Source organism: Malurus melanocephalus, unplaced genomic scaffold (assembly GCF_030028575.1).
Source record: "Malurus melanocephalus ecotype Western Australia unplaced genomic scaffold, MMel_1.1 scaffold_962, whole genome shotgun sequence".
NCBI lineage: Eukaryota > Metazoa > Chordata > Aves > Passeriformes > Maluridae > Malurus > Malurus melanocephalus.
This window is the reverse complement of record NW_026624194.1, coordinates 104,154-123,514: the sequence shown is the minus strand read 5'-3', so window position 1 is coordinate 123,514 and position 19,361 is coordinate 104,154. Positions and strand designations below refer to the sequence as shown.

Sequence of the window (19,361 nt, the reverse complement as noted above, 5' to 3'; positions counted from 1 at the left end):
TACATCTCTGCTGAATCCACAGCAGTCCCCACTTCTCAGGTCCAGCCACAGGTTGCCTTTCAGACTGTAGAGATCAAGACAACAGCAAGCCTGGCCTCTGCTGAAAAGAGACAGACTTTTTCCACGTTCAGATAGACGAGGACTGGGCTGGGAGCACTCAGGCTAGGTCTCTTCTGTCTCTTCTTGAACTCTTGTGAGTTTCATTTAAATAAATGAGTCAAACTCCACCTAGTCGCAGCTTGTAGTCTGTCTGGGAGCTCAGCTGGCCCATGGTTGGGAGTGTGGCCAGGCCAGGCCATACCCATTATTGCTTGGCTCAGGCAGCCCTGAATGTCGTGCTTGCTGGAGTGGTGGCAGGAGCTGCACCCTGCCCATATTTGTTCTCTCCCAGCTGAGCTCAGACGTGGGGGCATACACACACAGACCCTGTCATAATGGTAACAGCATTAATTTATTAAAATTAATCCCGAAAAGTAACCATACAATAAATTTAAAAAAAATAGAATCTTGTAAAAAAAAAAACTCAGGTGCTGTCATCCCACATCTCCAGCTGGCAGCACCGTGGGGTAGGGCTGGTTGGGAAGGGATGGGGAGATGAAGAGGACAGCCTCAGCAGCAGGGCTGCAGGGGGACTGGAAAGGCTGCTGAGGCTGTGCTGCGGAGGGCAGGGCCAGCACAGCAGTGCGAGGCTGGCAGTGGGGCTGGCAAGGGTGGTACAGGGGTTGGTGGGCCCTRCTCAGCACCTGCCCCTGGCACAGAGCAATCTGGCTGGCTGCAGCACTGGGAACCTGCCTGGCTCCAGCCCAGCTGGGGCCCTGGMTGGCTGCAGGGCTGGCCTGGCAGGTGCATCTGCGGAGAGTGGGGCCCAGAGCCCTTCCTGGRGCCCTGCTGGCTGGTGCCAACCCTTGTCCCAGGCTGCTGTTGGGGGTCACGGGAGGCAGATGGCATGGTGTCCTGGCTGGTGTTGGAGGGTGCATGGACCCAGTCTCGCTGGCCTCACCTTCACGGGTCTTGGCCCACAGGATGCAGGTGTGGTATCCCCCACCACTGAGCAGGCAGGGACTGGTCTGCAGAAGATGGGGACAAGAGCATGTCCATCTCCCTGTCTCCTCCTGCAACCCACTGCAGCTGCATTCCAGGGATGCCCCAATGTCTCACACACTCTTCGAGTAGCCGAAGATGCCCACAGGGAGGTACTTGACGTGTGTTGGCCACTGTGCTGCCAGCTGGAAAAACTTCACATCGTTCCACTCCACCCCATCTATGGAGACTGAGAGGAGAGGGTGCAGTGAGGCACAGCCCTACCACAGCCAGCCTGTGCTGCCTGGTCTGCCCCCCTCCAGCCCCGAGGGGCTGGTACCTCCCCTCACCTCGCAACATGGTGTTCTGGTGCTTGGCTGTGCAGATGAGGCGTGTGATCCCTTCAATGACTTGGCTTTTGGGTTCCAAATCCTTTTCTTTTGGTTTCTTGCTCAGGAACATCACTGGGGACCAAGGCCAGACAGGATCAGTGTTAGGATGTCCCCACCAGGCCCTGGAAGGGAGCCCTTGCCCAGCACATTGACCCCTGCTGGGCCACATCTCAGCCCTGCCCTCCTGCAGGCCCCCCACCACCCTTTTTGAGAAGGAYTGTGCCCCACAGCCAGAGAACACCCCAGAGTGGGCTTGGTTACCTTTCTTGTTTTTCTCCTTGGTGACCACGGTCATGGCCATGGTGCTGGGGGGCACCAGTTCCCCTGTGCTGGGGATGCGGCTGACCTGGAGTGAGCGGAAGTTGCTCTTGAGTGTGTTCTTGATACCCGTCTCCCGCTTGTCACCCTCCTTCTTCCTCTCCAGCCCTTGTGTTGTCCAGTAGTCCACCTGCAGGCCCATCACCTCCACACCAGGGCTCAGAGACCTGGGTGAGATGAGCAGCACATGGAGCACACAGGTGCCACCCTCGCCCCTCTCCCGCTGCTGCCTCAGGCTGGGGGTCCTTTTTGGCTTACCCAGCACCCGAGAGGCCGCTGCTGACGGACGGAGAGGGTGGCGGGGTGCTGATGGTCTCCTTGCCATAGGGAACAGCTGCACTGGAGGCTGGTGCTGAGGTCAGCAGGGAGGGCGTGCAGACTGTGGCATCATCTGAGTCCACTGGGGAGGAAAAGTAGGGGTTTGAGGGGTTGGGACACCAACAAGAGCTTCTTGGGGTGGAAAAGAGAGCTGGGGACTCCCAGGGACTCACCGGAGGCACTGAAAGACTGCTCCACCAGGCCCACCTTCACCACCTGCAAGGACAGACAAGTCAGAGGACACCTAACATCAACAGGGCTGTGCACTGACCCTCTCCCCTCACTYAACACACTTACCCCCACAAAGGGGACAAACTTCTGGCAGGAGTCCTCGTCGGGGCTGCAGAAGAAAGAGAGGCTGGTCAGGGTCTGGGTGTGCTGAGCACCGACTGCTACGTGACTACGTGACTACTAACCTTGTGCCCAGGCAGCCCTGCACTCGCCGGGCTCAGTGCTGGCTCACATCCACTAAGACCATCTCCTCTGCCCTCCCTCCCATGAGACCCCCTGTCCCCAACATGGCAGCACAGGGCACACCACACAAGGAGGCAAGGAGTTGTCCCCTCCAGTGCTGGGAAAGGGCTTGCATGCGGGAGGGCAGCCCTGCCCCACTGTGGGGTCACGGCTCCCCTGCACAGCAAGAGGGATGGACGCACATGGGGAAAGGCGGGGAGGGGCCAGGCAGCGGCACAGCAAGCACAAGCCAATACCTGATATAAAAATCAAAATAGAGACTTCTCTTCCTTGGGTGCCAGAAACCAAGAGAAGGGAGAGGTGAGAGTGCAGCTGGAACATGAGCATCAACCCCCAGGCAGCACAGTACCAGCTTGCAGCCCCRCCCAGCCCATCCCAGCCCTGGCAGCTGGCGCCCACCATTGGGGCTGTCACAGCCACAGCTACTGGAGGGGCCAAGCACACCAGGAGGTGGCARGGAATGGTGTTGCACGCCTCTCTCTGTGGGACCCCAGCTTCCCTCAGCACCATCCTGTTTGTCAGTGGAATGCAGGGCCTCACTCACTTGTGCCCTGTGCCCCTCATCCCTGTCCTGGCGCATCCCAGACCGGGGCCGCATGAGGGTGGACAGGTGCCCTGGGGCCACACTCACCTCTTCTGTTTGTAGGTCAGCATGGCCTCAGAGATGGGGAGCTGGTGAGAAAAGCTGGCTCCAGCGATAAACTGGGCGACACGGCCTGCTATGTCCACAGTATCTGTGGGCGTAAAAAGCCATGAAGACCTCGATGGCAGCTGGGCTCCCCCTCAGGGCACTGCTGACACCAGCCTGCCCTGCTCCTCACCTGCAGCGGGTGGCTCAGCCCTGCTGAACAGCTCCCGCCACGCCGTGTCCAGGAAGAGTGTGCTGTATTTGTTATCCACCGAGGCCAGGTACTTGGCCAGAGGGTGAGAGCCTGCAGGGGAGAAGGGCAGCATTGGCTTCAGGCAGGGGAGTCTGGGGAGGTGGGAAAGGACAGCCCTGGGGCCGGGCTCTCGGTGGCTCTCACCAAGTGGCACGAGCAGGAATCGAAGGTAGTTGAGCCAGTCGGGTGTCTTGCTGGCCAGCTGCTCCACAAAGAAACGGAGGACAACACTCAGGTAGCTCTGGTCACCTGCCACCACCACCTTCACCGGGGGAGGCATATGGGAGTTACAGTTACAGCTGCCAAGGGGAGAGGAAAGGAGACTGTGAGGGACTTGCAGTGGCTCAGTAGGCAGGCCAGGGGACATGCCCTGCCAGGCCAACTGACAAAAACCCATTGCTGAGAATATCCAGCTTGGTGTGCACTGCTGGGRCAAAAGCAGTATTGGCACCCCCCACTCCCTCGGGGTCCCCAAAGGGTCCTAATGTGCCCTGGGGTGCCAGGGCCATACCCAACCCTCCTCAGAATCCACACAGTGTCACCAGGCTGAGCCCAAGCTGTACTCACTATCGCTGGATGCGGGAGACAGTGGTGTTGAAGGCAGCCTGGATGTCTGCCACGGAGCAGGTGGAWACAACCAGCTGCTTGTGCGCCTGGAGCTGCTCACTCACGTACTGCCAATGCAGAGAGCTCAGGTTAAAGCACCCWGGAGGCATGGCTGGCCAGCATCAGCCCATGCCTGCCCTGGGTCCCACATCCCCCCAGGTCAGAGCTGGGACACCTGTCCCCACCCATGCCATGCAGGGAGGTCGAGACCATCAGGTCACTTATGGCTGCATCTTGAGCATYCCCGTTCCTCCCAGCTCTGCCCCTTGCTCTGACAGCTCAGCTAGCCCCAGGTGACTGCTCTGCTCACCTTTGAGCACAGCAGTCACCACCCTTGCCATGGCAAGGGCGAAACTGTCCCAAGAACCAGGCTGTGTTCCTTGAGATAAGCAGTTTGGTCCAGGGACCCTCTGCCATCCCTCAGCAGGGCCCAGCTCTAGGCTCAGTCTTGCCTCTGCTCATTCCCTCCTCTTGCTCTCTTCCACTGTAAAAATGCACTTTAAAATCCTTCCGTCTCTTCAAGTGTCTGAATGCAGTTCAACAGTGGTAATATAGGCAGTCAAGCTAGACAAGGGGACTAAGAAGGTACCAGGACTGGTTCTGGGAGTGGGCATTGACCATATTTTTTCCCTGTCCAGGACAAGTGAAACAAGCCTAGAMTGCATGGCTGAGACAAGACTTCACTACCTTGCACTAAGAAGCCCTTTCTTCTGCCACAAAATTTCCCAGCACATTTTCCAGGCATCAGATGCAGCTGCAGGACCCTGAAAAGGTCTCACAGTGTTTTATCTAACTGCTTGTTTGCACACATGTACGTTTCCCTGCTCACCTTCAGCAGCCAAAAGCTTTAGCTTTAGAGCTCCATGTACGGGGAAAGGAGGTGCTTGTCTGGGGCTGGCCCCATCCTCACATGGACACTGAGCAGGAATGCCTCACACCCTGCCCTGCCCTGAGACCCCAGCTCTGATGATACARTTAATGTTYCCTTGGARTGGCAGRTGACATYCTCTTCCATCTCTCAGTGGGAAATRYATCTGMAGCTTCCCARGGCCTGGTGCCCACAGAGGATGGGAGCCCTTTGCCAGGGAACCCAACAAAAACTGTGATCTGTGGGGTTCCTGAGAGCCAGGACCAAGCAGTGAGGGCCTGAGGCACAGCCTGCTAGCCAGCTTTCCTGGGATTGATCAGGATATCATATTTTGAGGATCCAGCAATGCTACGTGACCGAGGAGGCACACCTGACTCTTGTGTATGTCGCTCAGAAACATGTAAAAGCACTGCCTCCCTGAAGGAAGGGCCACACRGGGGCAAAGGGGGCACAGCTGGGACCAACTTCCCTAGGACACCCTGCCATGGCTGGGAGAATCCACTGCCCCTGTGCATCCAGCTCCATTCACACCCACTCACCTGCCCCTGCCACTCAGCCACATTGACCAGCACGATGCTCTCGGGCAGCTGCTCATCTGAGACCAGGATCTGGTTCAGCTGGTCGTACACAGACTTTCGGGGCACCTGTGACAGCATCACCACAAAGGTTAATGTCAGGTGGCYGCCTTGGACACCACCCATGGCTGAAGATCTGGCAGGGCTCTCGATGAGAAGCCTCCAGGTGGGATGGCTCCCAAAGGCCTCACCTGGGTGTTATGCCACGAGTCTGGAGAGCTCTCACTGTCCAGGCTGCTGGCACGGCCACCCTGTCCCTTTGAGCTCTGCCGGTCCTTCACAGAGGTGCTGCGGGGACGCCACAACTGCTTGCTCTCTGCCTTGCTGTGAGGGAGAAGCAGGAGAGGCAAAAACGTTGAGGAAATCTCATCTCCACCAACCCCCACTRAGCTCAGAGAGCCAGAGTGAGCCTGCTCAGCCCCAGCAGGGGACACAGGCCTGCCTTACCTGGGGGATACGGCACTGGGGAGCTCGGCTTTGGTCCCAGGGCCCAGCTGGGCCAGTCTGTCCCCGGAGCCCTCCCTGATGGCAACCTCCATGGGGGCCAGCCGGGAACTCGCCTCCTCTGCAGCCAGCTCCTGAGGACCACACACACTCATGTCACACACACTGCTCTCCTTGCTCCTACAGGGAGCAGCCCCACACCCATGGGTGCCCATCATCAAGAGAAGCCTGGTGGCCCTCCTGGAGAGCCAAGGCTGTAGAGTCTCGGGAGGGCTGGGCTGCGTCTCCTGCAGACCCTAATACTCCTTCAAATCTTGCTGCTCTCCAGCACCATCTACTTGTCTTCCCAGCCCTGCACCCAGGCTGGTGGGCACCCCAAATACTCCAGAAAGCAAGGTGGGGTCTGAGAGAGCTCCACATCCCATAGCCTGGACTCACCACTGCAGGGACCTCTGYTCCTGGCTCTTCCTGTGATCGTTGTGTGCCTGGCTTCCGCTTGTCTGCCTCGCCCTGGGGGACAGGGAGTGGGGTCAGAGCAGGATGGAGCACACGGAGCAGGGCAGCTGCCAGTGACCCACACCTGGCCTCACAGAACACTTGCTCCCACAGGGGAGCCTGGCATCTCCCTGGGACCGGCCCCAGAGGATGCCCCCCATCGCTACCTGTCTGCCTGTGCTGGGAAAAAGAGGAGGAAAGAAGGAAAGGAGCAGCCCCAGGCAGGTGCTGCTGCCAGGAGCTGTGGTCTCAGAGTGCAGGCACTGTGGGGGTGCTGGGCTAGCTGGGGAGGGAAAGGGGCGAGAGGTGGTGGTGGTGGTGGTGTAACTCACAGGGCTGCCCGACTCTTGATCCTGCCCTTTCTGGCTGTGCAGACTGCCGATCTCAGTCTGGGAACCAGAATGAGAGACTCCCTCAAAGAAACGCCTGCAGAGAAACAGACAGACGAACGGACGGACAGACAGACAGACGGGAGAGAAAAAGGCAGGAATAAGAGAGGAACGAAGTCACCACGATCCCAGCACACCCCCACCGGCCTGWCCCAAGCACAGAGCTCTGTGGAGAGGTCCTCAGTGGGACACAGGGCCAGAGAGCCAAGTGTCTGGGCACTGCTCAGCTGAGGAGCAGAGTTGCCAGCAGTGTCCCCTGTGACCCCGGGGAGCTGGAGCAGAGTGTCCCAGTGCTTTCTGCCTCAGGTGATCCCCGACCCCTGCAGTGCAGGTCAGGAGCTGCCACCTTGCCCCACCTCACTGCTATATGGTCTCTGTCAACACCACAATCCAGTGTGCTGTTCAACCTCTCTGCCTCCTCTGCACCACCATGGCTGCTGCAGATTTCCACTGCCTTCCCTCCTGTTTTCCCTTTTCCAGGGATGGCTCCTTGCCTCTGCTTGCTGCTGCTGCACACTGCCAGCTGCAGCATTCACCTTCCCTTTCTGCCTTCTCCTTTCCCAAGGCTCTGAAGATCACAGTACTGCACAAAYAGCCACACCTCAGGTAGTGCAGTACATAAATTTGCCAAGTTTTAGGACTCTGAGCTAACATTTTGATACAGCTGCAGAGTGCAAGGTCCTGTTTTCAAATCACCATGGTTCACACAGGAACTCTCTCGGGGCAGCCAGGACACTCTCTGCCACTACAGTGTGAGTTTCCACCTTTGCTTACCCTTTTTCCACACATTATTTATTTGCCAAGGACCCCTTTCACAGCCTGTGGGCTGCTCAAAGAGCAGTCTTTAGTAAACAAGCAGGATCTGTTACSGGATCTCACTTGCCAGTTTCCCCAGGACTTTTACAGCAACCAGAATCCACCTGCACTGTGTGACTGCTGCAGGATTTTCTGAGCTACATTCCCTCTAAGCTGTGTGTAAGTGCTCATTAACTCCCACTAGGCAACTCTCCTGATTTGTCTGGAGTGCAGATGGGGATATCASGTTGCAGGTTTCCAGGGATGGCCACAGAGGCATAAGACATAAAGAAATTCTTCTGTTAGGATGCCATTAGTTTCTTTCCATTGTTTTCTACTTTCCTCATCAGGATATACCTGCAGCTTCCTGCAGGATTCCTCCAGACCTCTGAACATCCTGGCTGCTCCTTTTATCTCCCTTTTATTTCCCTTTTAGCATGCTCCCCCATTTGTCTACAGCACACTGTACTGCCAGGCATGACAGTGTTTGTCAGGTTTTACTGCTCCTAAAAGGATGTTCCATCTCCATAAATAAATGATGGTTCCCACACAGAGAAGCTCTTCAGCAGCAGTGTTTATACRCTGGTTGGGGAAAGCCAAGGCTTGATTTTCCCCCCACTGGTACTGTGACCAGTTGCTTCATACATTYATTTAGCAATGCTTCAGGTTTAGAGTCACAATGGCACCCTGGTGGGACATTTTGTCCAGGTCACACTGGTAAAAATTATGTCTCCTTTTACTATCATATTTCTCCTCTCTCCAGCCCTCCATTCTCTGCTACAAAATCTCAGGCATGGTTAACACCTGTACAGTCATTACTCTATGCTTGCCTTTTCCTAGACAGAAATTTCAATCTATACAAATTATATTAGTAACTTAGAAGTCAAACCAGAAGAACATGTAAGTGTTTTAATAGTTCACCCCTCAATCAGCACCTCTTCCATACTCCTCTACACTGTCCCAAGTAATCCCACCAGAATGTGACATACCCTTGGTGCCACTGGCACCACAAAGARGTATCTTCATTCCCTTCTTTTTCTCAGACATTGGATGTGTTTAGATTGCATTAAACTTCCTCTGGCTTTCAAATCTCTATTTCAATTGGGCTGTCTTCCCCTTTCCCCATGAAAGCTGTGTTTGTGCCCTTTCTCACTTGAAATTCAGAAACTTTCATCCCTCRAGGATGTCACACTAAACACAGAGATCTTCTGCATTTTGCTGCTCTGCAGTTTAAAGGCTCCCCTCCTATAGGCATGACTAAACCCACACCCCAGCACGCTGAGATTTAGGTAAAGCCCATCCCTTCTGCACAGCCTCCCTCTGTTCTACATGAATTTAGCCCCCTTTACCCCATCCATTTCCCCAGTCACCTATGAAGACATTTGCTCCTTCACCTTTGACCTTCCATCAAGAGGCCTGACCAGAGGTCCTGCCTRACAGCCTTGGTTCCAGCTCCAGTTTTGCCCCAGTACAAGAGCAAACTGATACTTCTGCTGATCAAAAGGATCAGCTCCCAGCACTGTCCACTTCACACCATTAATGTCCTTGCTCCACAGAGACCTTCACCTTCATGTCTAGCAAGGCTGGCTATGACAAGAAATCCAATATGAAGATCACCTCAAATTTACAGGCTGGGCTGTAATTTACCAGCTGAGAAGGCTACTTAGCACTTGGGAACCACCAAGTCTACACAAAACACCTTGGCAGGCAGCTTCCACAGCTCCTTAGAGAAAAACACAGTCCCAGTAATGTGAATTCAAGGAATACACATGCTCAGCACTGCCAGAAACTGAGGCACTGGAGACCAAACCAAGCAAGGCACATTTTGTGAACAGGATGAAGAACAGCTCAGAGCCCAGCAGGCTGTTCTTCCAGAAACAGCAGGTACCAGCACAAACTCTGGAATGCTGTTCCAGTAACCAGATGTTTGGAATTAGGCACTTGMAGAACTAGGGTGAGGGTCTTACATTCAAATACTCTCAATAGACTTTTCTTACAGTTTCACATAGCTAATATACATAAACCACTACCTGACTATAAGAAAGACCTTTCTTTTTTCYCTCATAGCACCTCTATCGCCTTTGATGAGAGACCACGTGAAACTCCTTTTGGAGTCCATGCAGATCACTTAATCAGCTTGTCCATGTGCCTGCTCTCTCCTTCCCAAGGACTCGTGGGTTTGCAGAAAACACAACTTGTGCCATGTTCTGTTTTTTCCCAAGTGGCCCATGGGTTCCAGAAGCCAGCAGATTTAATTTCAAACAGTTTGCCTGTGGCAAACCATGACTGCTGCTCCTGCTAAGTACCTTCAGTAGGGATACCAACTATTCCAAATCACATTTTATATATATATGCATATATATACACATATATATACACATACATATATATATGTACACACATATATATACATATATCTTTTTTTTTATGTGGCACAGGGGGTGGCACTAGATGATTTTTCAGGTCCCTTCCAACSCAAGCTAGTCTATGATCCTGTGATTCTCTATATAGAAACTACAGAAACAACAGTGCCAAATGAGCTTGGCATGATTGGAAAAGACCCAGTGTACTACGACGCAGTCAAGTAGAAAGACAATAAAGGACAACATTTTCACAAAAAGACAGCACAAAAGCACAAGAGCCATGAGCAGAGAGGCCAGGTGAGCACAGATCACATGAGAGCAAAGCCTGATTTCACTGCATGGTCCACTGAAGACCTCTGTGCTATGTCAGCAGTTCTGGGCAGAGCAAGTTACCAGTGCCTGGGGATTGGGGTGAGGAACAGCGCTGATGGTTGCTAGYCACAGCTCCACAAAGGCTGGGAATACAGCATGCACATCTCACAAGGACTGGTCCAAGCAGTCACACAGTGCTTAAAAGACATGCATGCTTCGGTGTGGAGAGCCCAGAGAACACCAGGATTGTTGGCAGAAAGATATAAGAGCTGGGAGCAGCCAGGATTTAGATCAAATAGCACTCTTCCAGCAGATCAGTGTCAGATGCTGGGCTGGCAGAAAAATACATGAGACGAAATGTGGTGGAAGCCAGATTTAATGGGCAGTTTTGAGTGAGGAGCCAGGGGTACCAACAGAAGGTGGCCATGAGAGTGGAGACAAGACAATGCCTGCATTAGCCCAAGCAACAGAAAGGTGTTGGAGAGCATTTCTCCAGGTCCCACAGACTGTGCTGCTGGCCAGGGACGCCCTGCAACCCTTACCTCAGGGTGGGCTTGGGTGTGCTGTGCACACTCTCATTGTCCTCCATCTCTGGGCCGCTGTCGCTGTTGTTGCACTCTTCCAAGCTGTCATAGAGCAAGCCCAAGTCTTCTTCCACCTCCTGGGTCTGATCTACAGGGTCAGAGTCCAGGACCTGTGGGACCAAGCCCAGAAAGCAGTGAAGAGATATGGAGTTACCTGAACCCCAGAACAGACATGTACAAGTTGCCCATCAATCCTGAGGCACACCATGGCACTGTTCCCACCTCAGGGAGGCAAATCCAGGCAGTAGAAGAATCCAGTGACATTGTCACAGGGCCATCCAATGACACGACATCCAAAGGAGTCTCAGAACCCATCATGCTTAATGGAAGTTAAGACATCTGGGAGGACCTTCACTGGCTGTGCTGCACACAGCCTGGGCTGTCAGCCAAGCCAAGCTGCCCACAGGCTGATGTTAGCCCGCTGTCACTCATGGACAGGACTGCCCCTACAATGCCAGCTCCTGGTCCCAAGCCTGTCCCAGACACCATTCTTCTTCCCTGGGCACCTCTCCCCAGCAGGAAGGTGCTTTTTAGTTGCAGCACAAGGCTCAGAGCTGCTTTCTTGAGGCAGAAGTCCTTGGAAAAACCAAGGCCTGTCTTTGCCGTGTTTCACATCAACTTTGGCACATCSCTGAGCTCATGAGCCTTGTGTGCCTGAGTGGGAATCTGCACTCTGAAACCCACAGAACTACAGGAGACATTGCCAGATGGGGCAGCCCTACTGCTTCTTACCTCTTCTGTCACTTTAAACCTCTTCAGCAAAGCCACAAATTTCTGCTTGAAGTTTGGTTGCTAAAACAAAAGAAGGGAAGAAAAAAAGATCAGCAAAAGTACTGAACCACATTCCAAGCTGAGCAACATACAGACCATGGTTATTCTCTCTAACATGCTGTCAGCTCTCTCTGGGCCCAGAGAGCTATGATTGCTCTCTCTCTCTTTAAATTTGCTGTAGGACTTGGGCTACTTCTGCACTCCACAAGAAGCCACTGTCTAAGCATGAGGGAAGATGCAAGGACTCCTACTTTTGCTGCTACAGGCTGGAACAGCACTTCATTAAAATCCTGTTTCTCCCCAGACTGTCTGGTAGAGCAATACTGCCCTCAAGCAAGAAAAGATGGGGAACAAACTCAGGAAGAAGGTGGCCAGGGATCTGCAGGGCTGAAGTCAACAGGGATGAGAAGTTTGGAGAGCAAAAGTCTGACAGAGCAGATCCTCCTTTCTGCAGACATGCAGAGGAGCTGCTAATAGTTCACCATTCCTTGCACCCACCTTCCCCTTCCTCAGGAAAGGAAAGAGACCATGCCACAGGAGCAATTCAAAACTGTGTTGCACACAGATCATCACTGGTAAAAAGCCAGGCTAAACACAGTACAGACCATGAACTGGGACAAAACTCCAAGCAACAGGCTAGCTCATCAATAGCAAGAGTTTTGCTCTCCCCCCTGTTCTRCACCAGTACCAGCATCTCCCCTTCCCAGCACCCCTCACTGCCTTCAGAGAGGGGAGAAAGGGAATCCCTTCCATCCCTTTGATCATGTTGTAAATGCTGATGTTACTCTGGTTATTGATGTGGTTCGCGTCATTTTCCTCCTGGCCTTCTTGGTTTTCCTCAAGTCATCCTCTTCATCAAACAGATCCTGCAGGCAAAAAGTCACAGCACATCAGAACAACTAAGTTCAGGGAGAAGCACCTCCTAGAAATTTGTCCTCCATTTTGAAAAGCTTTGATCCACTCTGCTCCCAAAGTTTTGTTTCTCAYTTTTGCTACCTCTCCCTATGGAGCTCTTTCTCTCTTCTTAGCACTGTGCCCCTTCAGATCTTCTTTTCCAGCACTTCCATCCCCAGGCCCCTCCAGAGAGGAATGTATCAGGAAGATTAAGAGGAAAGACAGCCTTCTCATGACCCTTGTGCTGTTTTCATTCTCTCCCCTCTCCAGAGTTAGCTCAGAGGGCACAGCAAACRAATGACAAAAACCCATTTTTTTCAGGGATTAGCCTTAACAATATTCACAGCTCCCATGGACATGGGCCCTGATACATTAACCCAGCATGAAGGGACAGGTAATCTGAAGGACCCTTGTGAGAGACTGAAATGTTCATGGTTAATGACTCAAACAAATGACCATTTGCAAAAGCAGCACGTGTTTTGCTGAGGCCCAGCAAGCTGAAGGGGAGGAGGAGAATTCCTGGATGTGTAGTGGAGAAACCTCTCATCTGCAAAAGCACAGCCCAGGTGCACAAGGGTGAGCACCCATCACCAGAGGTTGACCATGACAAACCACCCTTAGTTTAGCAACAAGCTGGGTTTTTAGCCAGAGAAGGTAAGAGGCCACAAGAAGCAGATCCTGCTGGGTGGGATAATGCTTTTCATCAGGCCAATATCCTCCCTTACACAACTGGCTCAGGTGTRAAACTTCCTCCCCCATCCCCCCCTTCCTAATCAGAAGGGTATTCATCCCTTCTGATGGGGCATAACCGGCTCAACTAAACTGAAGTGAGAGAGAGCTCTCAGGTCTTAGAAGGTGTCAAACTATCAAAGACCCCCCCGAAGTACCCCCAGACTCATTTCTGAGGCCTTTTACCAGARGACTGCACCTAATCCAGTGTTGCAACAGAGCTACAGAGTTATATCAGACAGTGAAAAGCTCCATACTCCAGGGGAGATACCTGCACACCTTAGGTGGGCATTCCCACCTAAGCCTGAATGTATATTACCCATTGAACTGTTTCAGGATCTTCCCCCATCAAGACTGCAACAATCACTTCGACCAAGTAAAATCAAATCTGAATCCATGGGTGGTGATACCTTTCCTTTCCATTCTTATCCTTTCCTTACCTTTCTTTCCTTTGTTAAGTGACACCTTTATACTTTTATACTATTGTATTACTATAGGTAATAAAACCAAAATGGCTACATACCTCCTTTCCATTGCAACYGAGTTGTTCTGCAATAAACTTGCCATATAGATACATATTTATAAACACTGGTCATCCAGTGTTGTTTCACTCTAATCTGCCCCAAGGGATCTATTAACAAGAACCTCAGTTACCCCAGATCACAACAACCCTGAACAGGAGTTTGTCCCTGTGCTTCATCAGCACACTGCCACAAGTCTTTCTGTAATCTYGAGCACAGGCACCACAACAAGAGGACAGCAAACAGCAGTGACACAGCTTGTCACAGGGCTGGCATGGGTCTGCCACCTCTGAGCATTTTCAGACCCAGACAGTACTTCTTCCTAAATCCCTGTTCTCTCTCACACAGTGAGGAGTCTCAGACCTGCTATCACAGGGAGARGGGAGAAAAAACCCGGTGTGAGATGGAGGGGGCTCAGCAGGGGTTTTCTGCTGSAGACTGGACAGCTCCAAAGACAGATGGGTGAGATCCATGGCTCGCCAAAGTCCCTTGCCTCACAATAGACTTGACAGCAGCCCACAGTCCTTTCTGCTGTCAGATATTATGGCTCTCTGCCCTCTGAAACAGTGCCAAATGTTTATGAGCGGATGAGAGAGCTCAGGGTGATCAAGAATCTCAACCCCTGTCTCTTGCCCTAGAAACAGCATCAGGACATAAGGCATCTTGCCAGGCCTCCCTTACCTGAGCCTGCACAGCATCATCACTGGCTTCCTGCTCTGAGGAGAAGCTGTCATCCTCTTCTTCAGAGTAGTTATCAATGTCTGGAGAGCGATCTGAAAGCAGACAGTGCAAACGCCCCAGCTATAATAATAYAAGCACGATAATATAAGAATACAAGCACGATGCTCATCATGGCTCTTGTGAAAGCACTGGCATTGCTGGCCATGCTGGGGGACACACTCCATTACCCATGTCCCAAACAGGTGCCCTCAGGTCTGAGCACTAAACACACCTGAAGCTTTGATTTTAGGACCTGAAGGCACACTCCCATCCTCATGGTCAATGGGCTGACTGGACAAAGAGTAGATGCTGATTTCAGCCACTCGAATGTTCACATCCTTCATGTTGCTGTGGAGGCCCAGAAGTTGCCCGCCGTCYGTTGGGTGCTGCATGACCTAGACAGACAGACAGACAAGTTCCCTGACAGGGTGACACAATGGCAGCTGGCAGCCCACCCCTTCTATATTATAGCCATCCAACAAGCCAGAACACCCAGAACAATGAGACCCTGCCTGCCAGCCCAGTGCCCTGCCCCATGCTGGCACAGGAAGGCCATGTGGGACTCCCCTCTTTTCCCAGCACCCCATACCTCTGCCATGTTAATGATTCCCACTGCCAGGGTCTTGTAGCCCAGGATGGTGCGGTTCTTGTATCTCTTCCTCCGCTGCAGCATGATCTGTAGTTTGTTGCCATCTCTCTTGAGGAAGTGTGGGTACTGGGGAAGGGAAGGACACGGAAGATGGCAGCATGAGGGCAAGGCTCAGMATGACACACAGGTAGGAAACTCTTCCCCAATGCTGATCAGGCCACTTCATCCACCCATCATCCTCCAAATCCCAAYGCCCAGCAAAACAATCCTTGGAGCAATGGTGCAGCTGGCCAGCAGCAGGAATCTGTTTTGTTATGATCTGGGCTTGGACAACCACAGGAGGCTTCTCCACATAGGCTGTGCCTTTCACACTTAGCCCTAARGTCATGTTTGCTGAAAAATGCCAGCCAAGGGAGCCCAGGGGACCAGGCAACACCAGGTACCTGCAGTGAGAARGTCAGCTCCAGCTCCGTTTCCATCAGGCCTCCAGGCGGGAGGACGTATTCATTTGACCTCAGGACTCGCTTCGAACCCTACAACAGGATTGGCAGACACACAGCTGAGCTCGACCACAGACTCCACTGCACCACACACACAAATCAATGGAATTCAGTCCACAAGGGGAGAGAGAATATCTTGACTCTGTTCTGTTCCACATTGCAAAGCCACCTTTCAACACTGTGCAAAGCCTGCAGCATCCCCTGAGCTGCCAGAGGCCCCTTCTCCTTGCCCACCTGCCAGGGAGCACTTGCTCTTCACAAGCCTGCTCTGCTTCATCTGGCTCTCAGCACCAGCAGTGCCAGTCCCATGCTGTGGGGGGACAATCCCTAGAGCCAGAGGGAGCCATGGAAAGGGATGGTCCCACACACTGCCTGGCCAGGAAAGGGACAGGACATGGAGACATCTCTGCCCCCAAGCACACAGACCCAAGGCAGATCCCTGCCTAAGCACAGCTGGCAGGATGGCTCTGCTGGGACCAAGTCAGGATGTCCAGGAGAACAAGCGTCCCCCTGCTTGCTCAGCCTGTGTCTCAGAAAACCCTCCTAGTCTTTTTCTCAGGCACCAGTCTTTATCTTTCCCCATACATAAACGGTTTTTACCAGAAGGGCAGTAAGAGAGGTACTCTAATTATGTTCCCATTCCAACTCCTTCCTTTCCTTCTGTCCTGTCTTCACTATCTCTGTGTCTTGGTTTCTGACAGAGACACTGAATGACTTGAGGGATGAAATGAACTTGTCTGCATGGACCAGGCTCTCGTGGCTGCAGGGTGGCATAACCCACAGATCCTCCCAAAATCCTGCAATGCTATTACCAGAGACTGTGCCAGGAGCAAGGCTTTCCCATGAAAGGTCTTCCTAAAATGGAAGAGAGGAGGTGGAGCTCATCCCCTTCACCATCTGTGAGCCTTCCTGGCCAAGAATGCACTGACCCTTCCTGAACTCTACTCTGATAACAGATGATCAGAAGTCATCATGACACTGACCATTTACTTTAGCACATTTGCTCTTTGTTGCAGGGAGATTATCCAACAAATATTCATTCTTTCATCAAAACACAAACAGAAATGCAATTACCCTCCTTGAAGATGCTATTTCTGGGGAAAGAGCAATGGCAAAGGGAAGGTGAGGATACCCAGGGTGGTGTGTCCAGGAAGTGAAGGTTTCATAAACTTTGCTGTCCTGTGCCTTACTGTCATTTACCACTATGGAAGTTACATGCCCAGCCTCAATTCCAGGTGAATCCAATCCCTCAGTGAAATGTCACTGCACATCCACGTGGCATTRCAAGGACAGGGACAAAGGCTGCTTCATTATCACAGTGCAAGGACAAGGTCATAGAAATACTGAGGATCTTTCATCCTTTGATGAATTCTAACCTCAACTGGATATGGCCCTGAGCACTTGATGTAGCTCAGCTGTTCTGCAATCTGAGTAAGTCAAGCAAAACCAATTTCTCYGCAGAACAGTTGAGTATCCCTGAGTACTACAGAGAAACTTATTATCAGACTGTTACAGTGAAAATCRTGGATGACAAAGAGTGTCAAGGGAAAAGCATTAGGGACAAGTGGTGGTCACTGATCTTTACTACCTAAGAACTGAAAACACATAGGAGCTTTCACTACAGTACACAGGCACATGATCCCTGGGTCTGGTTTGCAAGGTGCAATTCCAAATTTCAGGTATAAATTTGTCCTGATTGGTCTGGTTTATAAGAGGGTTGAGGCTAGAATAGCATACCACACYTGGAAAAGGAGAGAGAACTCACTTAAATACAGCAGACGTGGACTAGGCAGACAGCAAAGCACTAACAAGAGCTCAGGCTGAAGGTGCATTTTGGGAGAGAACACCATTAATATAATCACMAAATTTAGGGTTTAGCTAGGATTGCTCAGGTAGGAGTGAAAAACACTACAAGTGGTTGCAAAGAGATAAGAATCAAAGCATRAGTGAGGCATAAACAGAAAATTCTGCATTGTAAGAAAGACCAAAAAATCCAAGTTCCTTTAGGGACCAGGGTTGGGGCAGCAGGCAGGCCCGGCAGAGGCAAATGACATTTTTAACCTGGCCTATTTTGTAGCACACAATTTCATATGCTATGCTGTGCCTGCCAATACCATCTCTCTGCAGCAGTGCCAAGGCTTGAACCCGAGTCACCAGCTGTATCCTGCAAGCAGATGCAGCAATATCTGCATCCACAGCACCTGGCACAGGAGCTGAAAGTTCCCGGAGTGCTGGGACAGAGTATTTGTGAACTACAGCCSCTCTGCTGAGAGGGAACAAACACTGTGTTTCCCTTCATGCCAAAATCAATTACAATACCAAGGCAGGTATTGCAGCTTTATGGAGCTGAGCCAGCACATCTGAATCTCTTAATGCCACGCTGAAACCACACACAGAAAGAAATGCTCTATGACATCTCCGGTCTGTTAAAACAAATAATGAGGGATAAAGGTTTAAAAACCACTCAAGAGAATGAGAGCAAATCCCCCTTTTCACAGTAGTTCAGGCTTTATCTCACTCAAATCCACAGAACATTATATATTCAAATCATCTCTGGGAAATGGGTAAGTTCTGCAGAGATAGAAAACTCCCTTAGTCCTTTGATAGTGGTATTTTCAAATGAAAGAACAGGTAACAGCACAGGGTACACTTGGAAGCTGTCTTTTGAGACCAGAAAGGTGCTGTGAGAAGGAGATCAGATGTTCTACACAGGCCTACACTGTCCTTTGGTTCATGTACATYTTTTGAGCAGACTGTCTCCAGCACTGGAGCTGTTATCTGGGTGCCAGCCCCATTCAGGCAGGGTCAGAGCTTTGTTTCCATGCAATCTGCCCTTCAGAGYAGCAATCTCCTGACATGCAGCTTCCTGAACCCAACAGAACAACAACTGAAATGAGAGAAAATATAGCTCTCCTTTCCTCTAGTCCCCAGCTACCCCTTTGAGAATTTGCAGGTCCTTTATAAATTATATACATCAGCTGTTTTCATCCAAAAGATGGAATGCTCACTGGGCAGCTTCAAACAGCTTCTTCCTAGAGTGACTCATCTGTTACCTAGGAGAGGAGCAGGAGGAACGGATCCATCTGAGGCCACTCTGTAGGCACGCTGTGCTGAAGCTGCCTACAGCCTCCATCTGCCTTCCAGCAAACCCAAACCCTGCCAAGGCAGCTCTGGTCAGGCAGGTGGAAGCAGCCTTGGCAGGAACACAAATTCAGCCCACTCCCACAATGAATGCTGAGCTACGAGAACTCAGGCAAAAGCATTCTCCTTCAGTTTTTGTCAGCTTTGCAGGGAGCCCAGACCAGCATGCAGCCACAGCTATGTGGCCATGCAGAGAGGAGGTGACCATGTTTAAATTAAGTCCCTGAATGCAGCCTCCACTGCCTGACAGGAAAAGGAGCCCTGCAGTGAGGAGCCCCTGTGGCTTCAAACTGCTGAGGCCTATTAATTTCTTTTGCCATCAGGGGGGAAGATTGGCCTGTGGCAGGGATGAGGGTGGTCTATTTGAAAGAGCTGGAGTCCCACAGTGCAGTCTCTCCCACAGCCCCAMATTTGCAGGGTGTGAGGGCTGCAGCTGAGGACATGCACGCTCAGCACAAGCCAGCTGCACATAAACAGGGCTACATAGGAACCCAAGGTTCCATGGTGCAGGGAAGCACAGACACCTTGGGCTGAATAATGAGGGACCAGCTCAGCCCTCCCAGCCAAGCAGGACTCAGAGCCCCCAGCCCTGTGCTGCTGTCAGCTGTGGCCCAGCATTGATTGTTTCTGCATTTCCACAGACAGGCAGTTCTCTGCTGCTC

General features: G+C 52.0%; 1 protein-coding gene across 1 annotated transcript in view; it reads right to left on the bottom strand.

The window, feature by feature from the left end:
• Positions 1-432: 432 nt before the first annotated feature.
• LOC130585779 (phosphofurin acidic cluster sorting protein 1-like) overlaps positions 433-19,361 on the bottom strand; it is a 53,682-nt gene continuing 34,753 nt past the window's right edge. Inside the window, exons 3-24 of the mRNA XM_057386405.1 lie at positions 15,502-15,591; positions 15,059-15,184; positions 14,702-14,864; positions 14,431-14,522; positions 12,391-12,471; positions 11,567-11,626; positions 10,793-10,944; positions 6,724-6,817; positions 6,335-6,406; positions 5,900-6,030; positions 5,644-5,776; positions 5,417-5,521; positions 3,971-4,077; positions 3,548-3,702; positions 3,344-3,454; positions 3,154-3,256; positions 2,346-2,388; positions 2,222-2,264; positions 1,989-2,130; positions 1,674-1,897; positions 1,371-1,484; positions 433-1,270 (exon numbers count right to left, since the gene is read on the bottom strand). Coding sequence (XP_057242388.1) covers positions 1,155-1,270; positions 1,371-1,484; positions 1,674-1,897; positions 1,989-2,130; positions 2,222-2,264; positions 2,346-2,388; positions 3,154-3,256; positions 3,344-3,454; positions 3,548-3,702; positions 3,971-4,077; positions 5,417-5,521; positions 5,644-5,776; positions 5,900-6,030; positions 6,335-6,406; positions 6,724-6,817; positions 10,793-10,944; positions 11,567-11,626; positions 12,391-12,471; positions 14,431-14,522; positions 14,702-14,864; positions 15,059-15,184; positions 15,502-15,591 — 2,457 coding nt within the window. The 3' untranslated portion in view covers positions 433-1,154. The remainder of the gene's footprint in view (positions 1,271-1,370; positions 1,485-1,673; positions 1,898-1,988; positions 2,131-2,221; positions 2,265-2,345; positions 2,389-3,153; positions 3,257-3,343; positions 3,455-3,547; positions 3,703-3,970; positions 4,078-5,416; positions 5,522-5,643; positions 5,777-5,899; positions 6,031-6,334; positions 6,407-6,723; positions 6,818-10,792; positions 10,945-11,566; positions 11,627-12,390; positions 12,472-14,430; positions 14,523-14,701; positions 14,865-15,058; positions 15,185-15,501; positions 15,592-19,361) is intronic.